Raw genomic sequence first — 17630 nt, 5'->3', positions numbered from 1 at the left:
ATGACTCTTACCTATAATTTTTGTTACCACTTGTCTACGTTATTTTGAGAATCAAGTTCCATTAACATGATTGGTCCTTTAGTCGATGAGAACATCATCCGGCTCTTCGGGTAACGAAATTGTAGCTCCCAGCTCTTAGTCTGTAGCTCCAATGTTCAAGTCCTGGGAAAGTACATTTAGCCTACCCTACACATGATAGTATCAATTTGTTCTAATCGTCTCCTGTCCGCTGGTGAGTTTACAGATTTCTCTAGCAGAGCTCATCATTGAACTCTGTACAGTTCAAGGTCCCTTTCTCCAGTTCCAGTCTGCGGCAGCTCATCGCGTCTCCATGTTGAGCAGGCAAGGCCCAGTGCTGACTAGGCCTCTGGCTAAGCTTAGAACATATGGCATTACAAACATAGATTATATTGTTAATTATGATATATTAATATAAAACTTTTAAAACATTTCACATTATTTAGTACTGTTAACACAGATGGTGACCACTCCCCGTGGGCACAATTTGCACATTACACGTTATTTTTTAATTACTGTTAATCAAATGTCAAATTCTCTCATTAGTAAATATACGCAACTCATTAGCATATTTTCATATTAGCACATCTGCTGCAACAGGCACAGCAGCAACTATACAGAGTCATTGCACTGGTACTGCCTGCCAGACTCCAGATGGTGGCAGAGAGTCACTACAAAAACAGTCAGGCCACAGTACAAAACTAGTGCAACCATTCTGCCCAAAGGATGACAGATTAGAAGGATCAGTTCTGCAGAGTCTCTAGGTTGTTTGGGTCCTTGGACCAAAGGGTGGTACATCTGCCTCGGCGTGAAAATGTTTTTCCTGTAATTATTTTCATGCAGAGATGGTCATGTAAAAATGCATTAATGGAGCAGCATTAACAGCCTGAGGTTACAGGGCAGCATGCACTGGCATGCCGGCTGAATAAGGAAGTAGATAGCTGCTGGAACATCAGATATGTTCAGGCAGATATTGTTTTCCATATGAACCCTTCTGCCCTGATGGTTGGCTGTGATAACAGAGGAAAAGATCAGTAATAGATATCTTTCCATATAAAATACCATAAAAATGGGCACTTGCCCCTGACATGGGGTTCTTTTAATACCACTTGACTCTATGGATAACCCAATTGCTGAGGAAGGATGGCTACTTGGCTACTCAGCATATCTTATGGAGCACCTGTTCTTCTCTCTGCAGCAGTAACAGGAAATGCAATACTAGCCAGTACAGCTGCAACTGGAGGTACCACCACAGTAGCAATATCAGCTACAGTATTTATAAACTCAGCCAGCACAACAAGGATGACAGCTCCAACACAGTTGTAATCACTGCAGTTGCCACAACTACCATTACAAGAGAGCCAGCAACAACAGTGAGAGAGCGTTGTTTAAATATTACATATATTAGATGTGAAATGCTTATACTTAACAATGCTGCAAAACGATCATAAAATATTATTCGCTTGAATGTATTTTTAACATGCTTATAAGTGTGAAGTTATTATTGTACACATATACTAATGTCGACTATAAGAAATAATTGCTTGCATTATGATTAATCGGATATGATAACACCTACGAAGATTGCATTTGTATTAGAATCCATAGGCCTTAAGTTAGCGTGAGTCGAAGACTTAGCCGTGTAACTCTCAAATTAAAGCATATTTTTCTGTTTTTCAAGTGTGCTGATTCGCAAAAGGCCATGACCCAGCATGTGTTCTTTTTCTTTGTTTTATGTTGCAAGTTAGGTTTTATTCCCATCTGCATGCTAGCTGCCTTAGTATAAGTTTTGTACGTATTGCAACAAATGTAAAAGTGTTCAAGGACATTCAACCATGGAAAAGAGAACTTTTGACCTGAAGAACGTGCCAGAGAATGAAGTAACCCCGGATGTGCCACCTACGAAGACGTCAATTATGAAGACCTATCAAAGTGTTATAAATTATCGTGGGTGACAATTTGGATTACCTAATGTATAATTTGATAGGTTGAAGATAGTGGGGTATAGTAAATATCCAATAGAAATTTGGGGGAAGGTATTGCGAAAAAGGGATAAAAACTCAAGACACAGAAGGGTCGTTGGAATTAGGTAGGGAATGATATCGATTGCATCCAGAAACTCTGTCACTCTGTTTGGTGACTTGAGACTTAGACAAATATCCTCATCCATAGACTGCCCTTTACACTTCTCCTCCTTATGAGGGAAGTGTCCCCTGTCCCTTAGACGAAGCAGACTAATGGTGATCTAACTGATATCCTGAAGACGAAGACTGATCCTGTATGCTGATTTATTCTGAGGAGGGTAATTATGACAATTGCTATTGTAATTTGTCTATTTGCTTTTCCTTTCTAGGTACCAACTGCTGTATTTTTGGATAGAGACCTTAGTTAGATGTTTTCTAAATTAGTGTTCTAAATTGTTTTGCATGAAGTCCAACATGCTGATGCTAATTAGTGGTTAGATTAGGTGTTCACCTTGACTGACGCAAACAGACGTGACTGACATTGTGCTATGCTGAACTGAGACGTATATGATATTCTATGCACTCTGATCTGTGTTTATCTTACATTGGTGCTATTATGTTCGTGATCTTTGCATTGTCAAAATCTTATTACAGTTGCCATATCGTAACTATGCTCCTTTGCTTCTTAGTTTTGAGATTGATACTCTTACTATTAGATTGTAATCAATAGGGAATAAAAATTCACAAAACTTCGATAAAAGTGTGGTTATTCATGACTGAAAGGTCATGGTTGCGCTGACGGTTTATTCAATGTCTTTATCCAAAGTAAAGTATATTGTGGTGATATATGTTGATAACGTCATTGATATATTGCTTGACATATTGATCAGTTATCTCGTTCTACGGTGTCTCACCACTGGGCCCAAAGATTCATCGGCCTAAAACGAGTCCTAATGTGTTTAAATTGACATAAAGGGACGCGTTAACAACAGCACAGTTTCCAGAAAGGAAATGATCACAACAGTGGCCACAGTTGTAACCACAGCAGGGGCAAATGCAACAAAAGGAGGAACCTCAGCAGCATACTACATCTGGACACAACTTCTGCCAAAACATAATCAACAACCATAAAAAAGTGCCTCAGGGACAACAGCAGAGACTTCCATCTCTAACACAAGAAGAGATGAGAGGAAACCAACTCCTTACTGACAAACATCTTCCATACTCAAAATAACAAGCACAAAAGGTATGGTAGTGGATAAGAATAATAGATCAAGTCAGTCCAGATTGATTATCCTGACATGCACATCATAAAGATATGGATGAAAAAGCCTCACCCACTCTTTTGTGACATTCTTCTACTTAGGCTGTTTCTTCCCACTTTGGTCAGATAGTATCACCAAGGTTGTCTTGACCTCCCAGGAGGGAGATGTTGCATCATTTTTATTCTGGATAATTAGGGGATCTAGATCAAGTTAATAAACAGTCTTGGTGTAAACCCCAAGGATATTTGTTTAAAATAGATTACATTGAGGCAGGATTAAAAACTGGATTGTTGAGATGGGATATGTTGTCCCCCCTCATTCTTTAAATCATTGTGTTCCAGCCCACTGCATGGCCCACGCAAGGAGTCTCTGGCCTTTGTCAGGATTAGAGGAATCACAATTGCATCCAAGTCCGGACGCTCTCTTTGATAAAAGTAATAGTAAGTCTTACTGTGTCTCTTTAACTGAAAGGAGCTGCTCTTGACTTAAGAGAACTATGCCTCCACAGGTCTTATCAGAGGGGAACCACTCCTATAGTCACATATTTGTCAAGGTTGTAGTTCCTCTATGCACTTAGTTACACTGTAGCCCCAAAGGAAATTACTACAATGACCACAGCTGCCACCAAAGCATTTATCATTCATCCCTGATGTCAGGGATCGAAACATTGATCACAGCTACAGTAATATCAAGGTCCGTGGCAGCAACCACATCTGCCTTGTCAGTTAGGACCAGACAAGCTGCCACAATAGAGATGACAGCAGCAACAGTTGTTGACACAGAAGCCATACCAGCTGTCAAAACAGCAGCCATCACAGCAGCAACAGCATATGATAAACAGGATCACCAACAGCTGAAAGCACAGTAGGAACCAAAGTAGCAACCATAGCTGGAAAGACAAAGGGGGCCACTGTAGCAACAACAGCTGCAATCATGGCAAGGACAGCAGCAGCAACGAGAGCCTCCAACACAGCAAGGAGATAGCAGAAACCACAGCTGTAGCTTAACCTTAACAACGACCAAAGCAAGAACCAATGTGATATTAGCACAAAAAAGCTTCAATACACCTGGTGTTACACCCATGAACACAGCTGCTAATATGTTAGGGGCAAGAGCAGTGAACACAGCTACAATTATGTCAAGAACCACAGCAGTGAAGACTGTTGCATCCACAGAAGAGAGCACAGGAAGGATCACAGCTCTACCAGAGCAGATAACTACATTACTGCACACTGATGCCTCCATGGGAGTGACAAAGTAGTGACCATATCTGCAACCAAAGCAGAAACAACAAGATCCATAGCAGTTTCTTCATTGGCACAACATCATCAGACAAAGCAATAAGAACAGGAGCCCTGACAGTAGCCACCACAACTATTAGTATAGCTACCACTGTACCAGCAACAACAGCTGCAACAATACTTCTAAGTACTTCTGAGAGCACAGCATTGACAAGTTGCCACCACATCTCGGGCCACAGTAATGACCATAGATATAAAAAGAGGAGCGGTCACAATAGTTACCCCAGCTATCACAAATGATCAGGACAACATCAGTGACCACAGCTGTCACCAGGGCAGGTCAATAGCAGTGACAACAGCTTTGTCCACAGCAGGAACTATGGCAGGAGGACTAGCTGGAGGCACAGGAAAGAACCACGACATCAATGACTGATACAACAACAGCAGGGAACCAAAGCAGTGGCCATAACTGCCAGAATCTCCGTGACCACAGCTACTACCACAAAAGTAACAATAGCTGCAACAATAAATTCACATACATCGAGGAGCATAGTAGTGACAACAGTCGCCACCACATCTGGAATCATAGCATTGACCACAGCTGTAAAAAGAGCAGGGATAACTCTAGTGCCCATAGCTATGAAAATAACTGGGACAAGCAGCCACAGTTGTGACCACAAAGTGACAACAGCTGCCATAAGGGCACAAACAGCAGCAGGATCAACAGCGTTGCCCACAGCAGGGAACACAGCAGCACCGACCTCTGCTAACACAGCAAGGGCCACAGCATCAACCACTTCTGTAGCTACATGCAACCTAATACTTATAGAAATGGGAAATACAAATCAAATTCCAAATAAACAAAATGAAAACAACAAATTAAATAAAACTAATATTCCAACTTCAACATAAAAAAAGTTTTGTTTTTTTTAATTTGGAGGATTAAGGAGAAAAAGTGCTACTCTTTGAAAGTATGATGTTTAGTTTTCCCCCCACCAACCTAAACAACAGTGTGGAAAGAGTTGGACTTTAGATGGATCATACTGACTATTCAACTCCAGCTTAACAAACAGTAGGGGAAACCCTAGACTTTGAATGGATCAGACTTACTATTCCTACTCCACCCCAGGAACACTAGTAAAGCAATTAGACTTTGGGTGTGTTCAGACCTACTATTCCCACTCCAACCTAACCAGCAGTAAGGAAAGTGCTGTACTTCATAAGGGTCACATTTACTATTCCCAATCCATCCCAAGCAACAGTAGGGTAAGTGTTGGGCTTTGAGGGTGTTGGTGTCACTACTACGAATCCAAGCTAAGCAGCAGAGAAATTGTGTTGGACAAAATAAAATAATATATATAGAATATTAAAAAAAATACAACATGCAAAGTTAATATATTTATAAAAATAAGAAAACCAATATTTTCAAAATACAAACAATATCAAAATGTAGTAAAAGCAGTTCACACCCTACACCGTTACAATTGCAACCCATAAAGAAAATTGAAATAGTACTGACAAATGTATTACATCACAACATATAAGAAATTAACAAAAACTACTAAATATAATAAACAAAATCATAACACCATAAAATAAAGTAAATCTCTCAATTCAAGTAAATAAATTATATAATCAGTGTAATCATCCAATTAAAATAAAATACTGAATATATACAGAAAATCATTAAGTGATTTATCAATTTCATAATTTATATAGCTAATCTAAATAACCAATTAGCCAATTGAAATAAAAAAATAAAAAAGATGACAATAAGTGTTAATATAACACATGATCAATTGAATACTGTATATAACTAAAAATATAATTAAAAATTCAAAAATCTTCCCACCCTATTCCTTTACATACCCAATCATAATTAACAAATTAAAATAATCTCAAAACACTCAAAAACTTTACAAATTGCAAACAACTATCAATAACATACGAGCAACCTAAAACACACAAAATCAAAGAACATTACAAAATAATTCAATAATATAAATATCCTATATAACTGTATTAAAAAAAATTTAAAAACACAATACTCTTACCAGCATTATTTTGTCTCCTGTTATTCTTGTTATCACAGAATTTTTTCACAGCAATAATGTGTTACTTAATATTAAAATTGACCACTGTAACTGGAGCTGCCATGACAGTCAGCGCCACAGCAATTAGCACATCTTTCAAATTAACAGTGATGAGAGCATTGACAACTGTTGCACTGCAGTTTGAAAGTCAGAATACGCCGGAGTAGACATGGTTGCAGAGATTACTGCTGATACTATGATAGGATCAATAGCAGAGACCACAGCTGGAGCTAAAACAGTTATCATAGCTGCTCCATGTGAAGTAATAACAGCAGCAACAATAGTTTTCACTACAACAGGTACCCTAGCAGGAACAACAACTTCCAGAAAGCCAGGTGAGATAGCAGAAATCACAGCTACCACAACATCAGGGGTACAGAGGATATCACAGCTGTCACAACAATAAATGCCATAGGAGTAATCAAAACTGACAGCAGCAGCAAGGACCACAGCAGAGACAACAGCTGCCACTACAGCAAAATATGTCATCATTTCAGGAATTACAGCAGTGATTATCGTTTGAACCAGTGTAGGAACCACTACTGCACAATGTAGTCTCCAAGAAAGCAACAAACATTGCCACATCATTGAGTACCACAAACAACAGAATTTACAATAACTGGAACCACAACTACTGTCACAATCACTACCACAACAGGCACCACCACTTTGATCACAGCAAGGACCAAAACTGCCACAGAAAGAGAATCTAAGCCTGCCCCCACAACAAGGACGGCCACATCTGAAACCACTGTAGGGACTGCAGCTGCGACAACAATAGTACGAACATATTCCACCCTAATAGGGACCACAGCTATCACATCAAAGACCAAAGTACCAGGTGCAGTCACAAAAGGTACAATAACTAGCAGAATAAATCAGAAAGAATTAATAACTATCACCCCTGCAGGGACCATAGTATTGCTAAAGCAGGTATTTAATACAATTATTTTTAGATATTCATGTATTCCAAGTAATGGATTTGCATAGAAAATGTATTAATATAGAGAAAAATAATGCACACGTTTGAAAATGTGTCCATGTGAGTGGCCGCCAATGTTCACGAAGTATACTTATTAATAGCTTATTAATATGAAATATGGAGCTTGTGTTTGATTAATGTAGTAATATGTCATATTAAGGGTTATGCATTATGTATTAGCTTTATTAATTGTAGGCCTTAACTTAGCAGAGGTCTTGGCCTAGTTGCACGGCCTCATGTCAAGCTGTATTTCTAAACCGATTAATAACATGTCTGCTTAGAGAATTACATTGTGATATTCCACTGTGTTGACCAAATGTGTTCATAGTTAAGTCTTTCTCATGAGAGCCGCTTGCTGGAAGATGCTTTTCTTGTAAAATGTGACATTATAAGTGTAATATGTGTAAAACTGACTTTTTCACTAGAAGAAAAATTGAGACACTGACTGGAGTACAAACTGCAACAATATTGTTACTTGATGAGCCGGATGATGAGGTCATTACAAGAGAAGACAATCAGCGACATGTAAACCCAGTACTAGTTGAAACTATAGATTTGATATTTTTGTTCAATACAACTAAGTGTGAACATGTGATCTCTTGACCAATATGGACTTGGGAAGTAGTTTTAGGAAATCTAACTTAGCCGGACTACACTGATAGAAGACAACACATTTGCCCATTTTCCTTCTTGCCGAAAGGCCATTACTTTACTGAGTGTCTAGAGATGTGCTTAACTTTAATGCTTAAAGTCTTAGCGTTTCTTGAACTTTGATGCTGAATCCTGATGCCTTGCTGACCAAACTGATGTCCTGATGACGAAGACTATCTTAGCTTGCCGATCCAATTGAGGAGAGGTATACTGTTATCTTTTTGCTTTTTCTTTCTAGGTACCAACTGCACTATTTTGATAGAGACGTAGTTAGATGTTTTCTAAATTCGTGTTAACTAAAATGTTTTGCATGAAGCCCAACATGCTAATCTGGTGTTAGATAAGGATCCTAACTAATGAAAGTCTGCTATAGGGAGTAATAGTTGATGTCTTTCCTTTGCTGAATAAATGTATGTGATATCGTTTGCGCAGTTGTTGTTGTTATTACTTTGCACCATAACCTTAGAATGTGTAATTGTTCAAGCTTTGATTAGATTGCATTTCTTTCGCAGATTTGGCAGCCAGTGGTGTTTCTGTATATTTATCATTTGATTTTGAGATTATTTTACATTACATTAGCATTGTTAATATGGGGAAATAAATACTCTAACTTTTACTAAAAAGTGAGGTTATTCATGACTGATAGGTCATGGTGTGTGATACTTACTGACTCCTTGATAGGTCATGGTGTGTGATACTTACTGACTCCAATTGATTACTAATGATATTGATTATCATTGATTATTGCTGTTATTGATTAATTATTGATCATTGATCTGCATGTACTGAATCTATGGTGGGAACATCTTTAATGTGAGTCAAAAGGTGCATCTACCTATTCACGTCCCCTTAGAAGTTTAATTATGAAGGTCAGACATGCTACCAGTATTGACCACAATTCCAACCACAACAGGGATAAAAGAGGGAAATTAGTGTATTTTCAGGGCAGGAGGCCACTACTCTCTCGTACCCAAAAGACTCCATTTTCCAATCTTTATGGGTCGGAGTGGCTTGTTTTCCAGTTGACCACTTAATTAAAGCACAATTGTTTATTGAAAGGTGTGGAAGAGATGGGAACACTTCAGCTATTACCTGCTATAGACACAAACCTAGGGTCTATCTCATGAGGTGTGATCTGGTCTCTTTGTGTGAATACACATGGCCTAAACCAGTGGCTTTTTACTGGTACATATACTTACAGGAACATCTACATTTGCCAGCTTCTCATCCACCTTTTCATGATCACAAACATATGTTCAGTGTGCGAGCACAGATTTTCTGCCTATCTTCTTTTTCAATTTCTTCTAAATCTTACAATGATTTCCTAAGGAAAGCAACATTGGTGCAGCCTGGAAATGAGATACATAAGTATTGTATTTTGTTATTAGGAAATGGGAATGCGCATTATCTGATCGTTCCTTTCTTTTGCATGTCCTCTCTTCAGGTTCTACTATCTGAGGTGTACCATTATTGAAGGATTATAGTGGAAGTTACTATTTCTAAATATTTGTTAGGTATGGCTAGATATATCTTTGCATGTCTGCCAGTGCTAATACAATCACAAAAGAGATATATGCAGAGAAGAGTAGCCCATTTTAGTCATAGCAGGTGAGCGTGAGAGTAGTTGTTGGCTGTGTAACTTTATGTATGTAAGAATGGCCTTTTTATTGTCTTTTATTTTGGGAGCTATTTGATAAGCCCCTTGGCTTGTAAAGTCCCCGTCTAGACTAATAGAGAGTAAAGATGGAGCTATTGCCATGAATGGAAAAGCGGGAAATGTTGTCACTCCTCTGGGCACCAGAAAGCAATGATGGAGAATCATATGTGAATGGAGTGGAGACTGGAGCCTAGAAGGATTATTTCCTCCAAAAAAAATGGTCCTATTGCTTGATGAGAGGATTTCTGTCATCAAAGATGGTAGTTGCTGTGTCTAGCAAGACGATGTAGCAGGGCCACAGTAAACATTTACAGCAGGGCTTCCAACATTAGTTACTAAGGCCCATATTTATGGGAAAGTGGTGCAGTTCAGCAAGTCACCCTGCTGCACTTCATTGTGTCACTGGGAAAGTGCAGAAATGTGCCTTGTTTAAGGCACACAGAACATTCCTGCCCTCTCCCCCTGCCCTGGCTCACAATGGGCTGCCTAGCACCAATGCAGGCACCCTTGCACAATGGTGCAAGGATGCCTCAGTTACATGCAGGATTGTCTTTTGTGCATGAAGAGGCACCTTCCTACACAAAAACAATCCTGAGAAGCATTTTGCTTTATCTATGTGTGCTGTAGAATGCAACACACATAAAAATAGGAAGTAACAAGGAGAAATAATTATATTTCTCCTTGTTACAACTCTTCTGGGGAGGCGTATCTTTTTGGCACATTCCCAGGTTTGGTAAATCTGGAAATGTATCAAAAATCATTGCGGCTGTGAGGGAACACCCATGCAATGCCCATGAAATGCCTCCCTTGCGCATAATAATGCAACGTAGCTATTTGCACTGCGTTACATTACTCTGTATGTTTGGAGCCACTCAAAGCCATGCAAAGTGGCTTTGTGTGGCTTCAAAAATATGACTTAGAGTTTTGTGTCATGCATGTACCACAGTACGTGGTGCAAGCATGATGCAAAACTCTCATAAATATGCCCCTAAGTTTATATTCAGATTCCTGCCTGGTGAAAAAGCTACCAAATTCCTTTAGGTCAACTATCATTTGCTAATAACCAAAAGCGTATCTCCCGTAGTATGCGTTCCAGTGATACTCTGATAATTCGTAATATAATGTTCTTTAAAAATGATATTTTATTGATGTTGTTACATGTGTTTACTCTGTTTACCAGATACTGGCCTTCCGGTCTACTTCTATGAGTTCCAGCATCGAGCCAGCCACTTTCGTGACTTGAGACTAGATTTTGTAAAAGCTGATCATCAAGATGAAATTGCTTTTATTTTTGGGGGACCCTTTTTAGATCATGACATAAATGTCTTGGGTAAATTCAAATTTCATTTTATATCATTTTACTCCTTCTCATTTAAATACTTAGGTATTTTTGTTATTATTGCAATAGTACCTAGCCACATTCCTTTCATTGAATCCAAGGGCTTAAACTATTTTTAACTGATGTCTTACTTTGAGATTGTCCAGAAGAATATATTATAGTCAAAGCTTAATAAAAATGCTGATAAATTTAAAATGTATACTGTATGATAAAGATGTGAGCATGAAAGTGTTTTACTGCACGTTTTAGTTTATACACAACATATACAAGTTGCTGTCCATTATGGAACATGTAAAATATTCAGTTTCCAATATTCGTTATACTACTTACTAGTCATAGATTAATTTGATAAACATCTCACCAAGATAAAACATTTCATTATGTTCACTGTGACTAAAAGGATGAACTAGTCTTATTGTCCATGGTGTTATGTGATGTTAGAAGTCCTCAGAAGTATCTGCTGTTCACATATTTTCATACAATAACTTGTTAAGTGTTTCAACGTGTCCAAAGTCAGGTCACACAACTTACAGAAATCCATATAATTTTATGGCAAATACTAGTTGCTTCTTTAACTAAATGTCATTACATCAACACGACAACACATCAAAATAACACAACAAAAATACAATGCAAAAAGCATTATAAAAACTCACACCAACAGACCAATACACCACAGCAAACTATTCCAAAACAAAATACAATACAAAAACAACACATGTCAAAGCAGCAAGACAACACACCAACACAATGCAAACGTAAGATAATAGCAAAACAAATCAACAAAAGAACTCAATAATATGGAACATGGTAAGCAGCACAATGACAACACAAGAACCCAGCACAATCAGATTACCACAACAGCACACCAACAAAAAAAAAAAAACATTACAGCGTGACAGAATAACAGCCCAAATCAAAACCAAAACACACCATACCAGGAGCACACCAAAGATGAACAATAAAACACACATACATGCACAGCACAAAGCATTACTATGGAATACACCAACACAACACAATACAATAAAATAGCAACAAAGAATAAAATAACCCAACGAAACAAAACCTAAAAATATCACATCAATAGATCAGCACCTCATAACACAAAAAACACATCACAACCACAAAACACATCACACCACAAAAATACAATAGAGCAACACACAAACCAAAAACAGTATACTAACAGTATACTAACAACCAGTGATGTCACCCCATCACTGGTTTAACATAGAACTTTTTGAAAGTCAAATCTAAAGACTAGGCTGTCATATGTATCATCCAGGCAACCACCCAGCTCAAAAACCTTGAAACCCATAGCCGCTCTGATCAAGTGCCTGGTTCCTGCATGACCCATCAAAAACTGTTTTGCTATGACGGATGAAGAAACTGGTTTGCACAGCTTCATGATGGTAATCAGAAGCTGTCCAGTCCCAGTGGTCTTAATTCTTCCATGACTTTCTCATACATCTCACCACATCTCATCACATATAACTTAGGATTCTCTGAAAAAGAAAGGTACTGAGCACTCTACTGTGAGTCTTAGTGTTTCTGGACATTCTAAAACAAAACCCTTCCTGTGTGAACCTTCTAGCCAAGACATTGAGTGCTCTTACATCCAACACCCATTTACAGGCGATAAGACACAGTAACATTGGCAACTTACTTGAGTGTTCCTTCCTTGAAAGGAGGTGATTATCTTGCCTCAATTCCAGGAAATACAGAATGAGGTTTACAACCAGAATGCATGAAAATGTTGGTTCCAGGTGAACAGAAAAATGCCCCCCAACTAAACAGTCTGCACACCATCAGATGGTGCCCCCTTGTAACTTATAGAATGGGAAGATGTCCTCCTGAAATGGCTGACCTACATGCATTAATGGAGCAATAAGCCAAACTCTTGTCCCCTGATTCTGATAGAAAATTCAAAATGTGGACTGCATTTGCCCATACTGGATACAGTTTCCAGTTATACTGTTTGACCATAGAATCTAACCAAGCTTTCTCGAGGAGGGTAGAAGCATGTTCCAAAAAGCCTCTGATTCTCCAGCAGTCCTCCTCACCATTAAGCCAAAGGTACCTTTCTTGAGCACGTTCAGACTCCGGGGAAGTAGGATAATCCTCAGAAGGTTCTATAAGAACTGGAAGCAATGCTTGAGACCTCCAAAATGCTCTCACCACCAGCAATTCAGCCCTCTGTCTCCTCACCTGAGTCATGTGCCTCATGATTATTGGAAAGGGATGAAACGTATATGCCAGGGTCTCACCTCAGTCCTTTGAGAGTATATCATGCTTCTGCTAGGGGCTCCAGCCTCTGGTTGAAGAACCAGCCTCCATGCAAACAGGTATATCTGGCACACCCCCTTGGCCATTATTCCATTAAATAGTGTTGTGTTCAGTTTCAACACACTAAAACCCTTCAGATATCTGGAGTGACAATCTGTAATCATATTGAATACCCCCTGGAGGTACTTTGCTGTAACTGATATCTTCCTGTCTAGGCACAACTGCCAAAAGCCCCTGGTTAGTTACGAAAGTGTCCTGAACATAGTGCCTTCCAACCATTTTATATAAAGGACAGCTGACACTTTTCCTTAAATAAGATGGAGCATGAGAGCTTATTTCTTGTGGCAATCTCAGTTCTCCTATATAAGTATCTACATCTTGCTCCCATCTGGAAAAACTTGCATCCAACTCGGCGACCAAGTCCAGGGGGGAAACGGAAATGGCTTTGCCATTCCACACATCCACATCAACTAGCCACCATTGGATTTTGATTTTAGCTTCCTCTGACAGAGGAATTGGTGTATCGTGGGTTAGACCTCTGCTGAGATACAATGTCTTTAGTCTTTGTAGGCCCAGATAGCAAAGCGAGCTGGGGAAAATTGTTTGAATTGACAAAGCAAAGAGACCACTACTCTAGTCTAGGAGCCTCAGCAACACTTTTTCCCTCAACAGAGTCTCTCCTGAAGTCTAATCGGAGGAGCAAGGACAATGCCCTGTTTAGCTGCTCCCAAAGGCAAACTGTGTCCTTATGCATTAATAGTATGTTGTCCAGATAAATTATGAACCTTATGGCTAGGGACCATAACAGTTCCACAGCTGGTACTGAAACACCAATGTGCGAAGGAGAGACCAAAAGGTAGTTCAGTGAACAGTTACATGTGCTGCCTCCACTGGAACTGGAGGAATCTCCTGTGTGCAGCAAAGATCAGATCCATCAGGTAAGCAGGCTCCAGGTCTAACCTTACTATTCAAATATTTGAAAGTCGAATGTCTCTGAGAAAATGCATCCGTTCCATTTTGAAATGGTCTAAACCTCCAATTTGTTGAAAAGGATACAGGAATAAATCTGTGTCTGGCTTGGGGTTCTGTAGAACTGTATTTGGAAACCTTTCACCGTCTTTACCATCTTTAGGACCCAGTTGTACCATGTCAGCCTTTTCCACTGTATGGATAGTGCCAACCTTCCCTCCACCTTTTTCTGAGAGGAACGGATACTCCTTACCTATTGTAGTTTCAAGTGTGTTGTCTGCACCTCATGAGGCTCCTCATCCTCAATTGCCTTTGCTATTTCCTTGGTAGGGAATAATCCCCTGAATTTCTTGTTGTTTAGCCATCACCAGGCTTTCCTGAATTGAGCCCTCCGTGAGTAAGTGCAGTTGGTCGAGTGCCCCCTGTTTTCACTATCCCCCTCCTAAACCGTTTTGCCCAAAAAAGTGTTTTGTAGTCTTTAGATCTTTGTCCGAAGAGGACAATATTGAGACAAACTTGCTCTGTTCTTTATTAAACGGATCACCGAACAGGCTTTCATCCAACAGTGGTACTGCCTCTTTGAGGCTAGCTTACCCAACTTGGGATCAAATTTAATTACCAGGAGTTGACACCTCTCTGTCAAAAGTGCACAGTTGGCATTTCTGAGGAACCTTATTGCCCACTGGAACTGTAAGTATGTCTGGGGAAATAAGGTTCAGTGTTTCCTTGGATTCCACAGCCTTGTCATGTATTTCAATGAGTGGTCCGATGATGTTGGGAAGCTTATCTTGACACGCCCACCAGGAGTGGGCAATTCCTTTGTTTGACTCCTTAATAAATTTCATAATGAAGGTGGCCATCTTACTATCTATCTCAGGTGTGAGTGCCACCTTGCCTACTAGGGACAGTCTGGGGCATTCCACTTTAAAACGGCCCTTCACTTATTTATCAAGAGGCTTCGTAATTCTTGAATGCACTGTATTGTCAGCTGGAATCCATTCCGCTGACCGCGGGGGTAAATATCATCTGGGTTCAACATACCTGAAGGCTCCTCAGCCTGTTAGTCCACCCAAGTGTTGGTATCATCTTTTCTGGGCAGTTTGGGACCTCCTTATGCTCTGCAAGGTCTGCTTGGACACATCTCATCACCAAGGTCCTCATCTTGATCCTTATTGTCTAAGTTCTCACCATTATGAAGTGTTTCTGCTGGGGGTAAGTAAACCTCTCCGGTGGTAAACCCAGGCTTTAATTTGTCGCTTGCCCCTCCCAAGGCAGACGCCCACCCCTTCAGGAAGGCTTGCTTCAGTCTCTGAAAGGTATTTAAGGAGGATGGAGTGGCAACCTTCTTGCCTGTAGCCTTCCCATGACCCTTCTTAGCACCCTGATGATACAAGCAATATAGGGGCCCCAGTCTTCCACAAAGAAAGGTGGTGGGGGGATTCATCGAGCATTGGGTTGCTAGCTTCTGGACCCTCCAACTCAGGGGTTTCATGGTGGCTGAAATGTCTTTTTAGAGGGGCACATTTATGGTGCAGAGGTGCAAAGACCAACTAGTCTTCCATTCCTTTCTCAGCCCTGTTTTCCCTTATTGCACCTGCCATTGGGTTCAAGGTTAGTATGATTTCAAGCTGATAGTATCCTGTTTTTGACCTTTGGCTGGTATCCCTGCATCGAATATTGCTTTATCATACTCTAAGCCACTAAACACCCTTCCTGGGGACCAATCTAACAGGTGGGCCTTAACGTCCTCTGTCTCTTCCAAGCACCTCAGGCTGTGAACAACAGGGGAAACCTTTCCTCTACCCCATAGCACTCTGAGGCATAAACAAGACCATCCTGGAGCTAAAAATATTTTGGGGAAGAAAAGGCTGTAGGCTTCATGCCCTCAGACCCTGCTGATGCACAGTGCTCCTGCATCTCCTCTCCACCTCTCATCCACCCTGATGAAGAGAAGGAGACCAGAGAAATGTGGGTGGACCCCCTGCCCAAGAGATACTCACTGCTCTTTTTGGGGTCCCGGTTGCCGTGAAACATATTGGGTCCCCAAGACTGGGGCTTTCCCATTCAGAGCACTCGACACTGAACACAGTCTCCAGAGTTTTCTATCAGTGAGACTCAGCTGAGCTGGGTGGTCTCTCCCACCTCTTGAATCCTCCTGTGATGCCTGCACAATTGAAGGGAAGATGGAAAAGACTGTTACAATTGCAAAGCAAAAAAAAGAAATGGAATCACCAAGCACTAGATAATGTTAGAGCCACATAACAGTATTCAAACAAACAGCCATTAAAGTCACATTGTGATACTTTGCCAAAGGAAGCAGTCTATAAAAGAAAACACTTACCTCACTGCTGAGCAGCAAAGAATGAGAAGGTGCTTTCCCTTGTGGGTGGTTTTCAGAATGCTAAACAATACCCCTGAAATCAAATATATTTTTCTCATTTTAGTGTTGACTCACTTTAATCTTAGTACCTCAATCATTCATAAATGAACAGAGGGTAACATGTCCTAAATATAAGTTCTCATTATTTGAATTCTTGCTACTACAGTCTTATAGAATATTATAAAATATTAACTTTGTTTCTAGATAATTAACATCAGTATTTTCTGGCCCAAATATAAATAAAGATATCCTTACTTTTATGTTCCTGTGTTAGAGAAATGTACTTCCACAACCTTACCCTACAAAGCTGTAATAAAATTGCAGGTGATCGTGAGGTAATCTTATTGTGTTTCAGCAGCATATGAACAGCCATATTATTGGTAAAACTGTCTGGTGAATTTAGAGCCAAAGGCAAGATAAAAATGGTGTTGTTTTGAATGTATTCAGCTTTAAGCCTTCTATAGAAATAGCTATGATTTCTGAATGCACTCATTATGAGTATTTGGGTGTAAGCTATGATATGGCTGTGGGGCCTTATCATGGATGACACGCACAAAAACTGCATTGGGTTCAGTCATGCCCATATGAAGAACCGTAAGCTGAACCCTGAGTAGCTATGACGTTCGAGCAACAAGGCTTGCGCAAATAATCTTAGTGTAAAGCATTTACCAGTACCAAACAAAGAAATAAGGAAGTCATGCAACACAAAAGAACCTGGACTCCCATTTATATAAATAGATTATATTTTTATGAATTAGATTTTATCACTTTTTGTTCCATCT

General features: G+C 39.8%; 1 protein-coding gene across 1 annotated transcript in view; it reads left to right on the top strand.

The window, feature by feature from the left end:
* Positions 1 to 17630, top strand: part of LOC138267784 (fatty acyl-CoA hydrolase precursor, medium chain-like) — a 548521-nt gene that overhangs the window by 482916 nt on the left and 47975 nt on the right. Inside the window, exon 11 of the mRNA XM_069216985.1 lies at positions 11052 to 11201. Within this exon, the coding sequence (XP_069073086.1) occupies positions 11052 to 11201 (150 nt within the window). The remainder of the gene's footprint in view (positions 1 to 11051; positions 11202 to 17630) is intronic.

Source organism: Pleurodeles waltl, chromosome 12 (genome assembly GCF_031143425.1).
Source record: "Pleurodeles waltl isolate 20211129_DDA chromosome 12, aPleWal1.hap1.20221129, whole genome shotgun sequence".
NCBI lineage: Eukaryota > Metazoa > Chordata > Amphibia > Caudata > Salamandridae > Pleurodeles > Pleurodeles waltl.
Note: the sequence above shows the minus strand (reverse complement) of the source record. Positions and strands in the feature narration are given on the sequence as shown.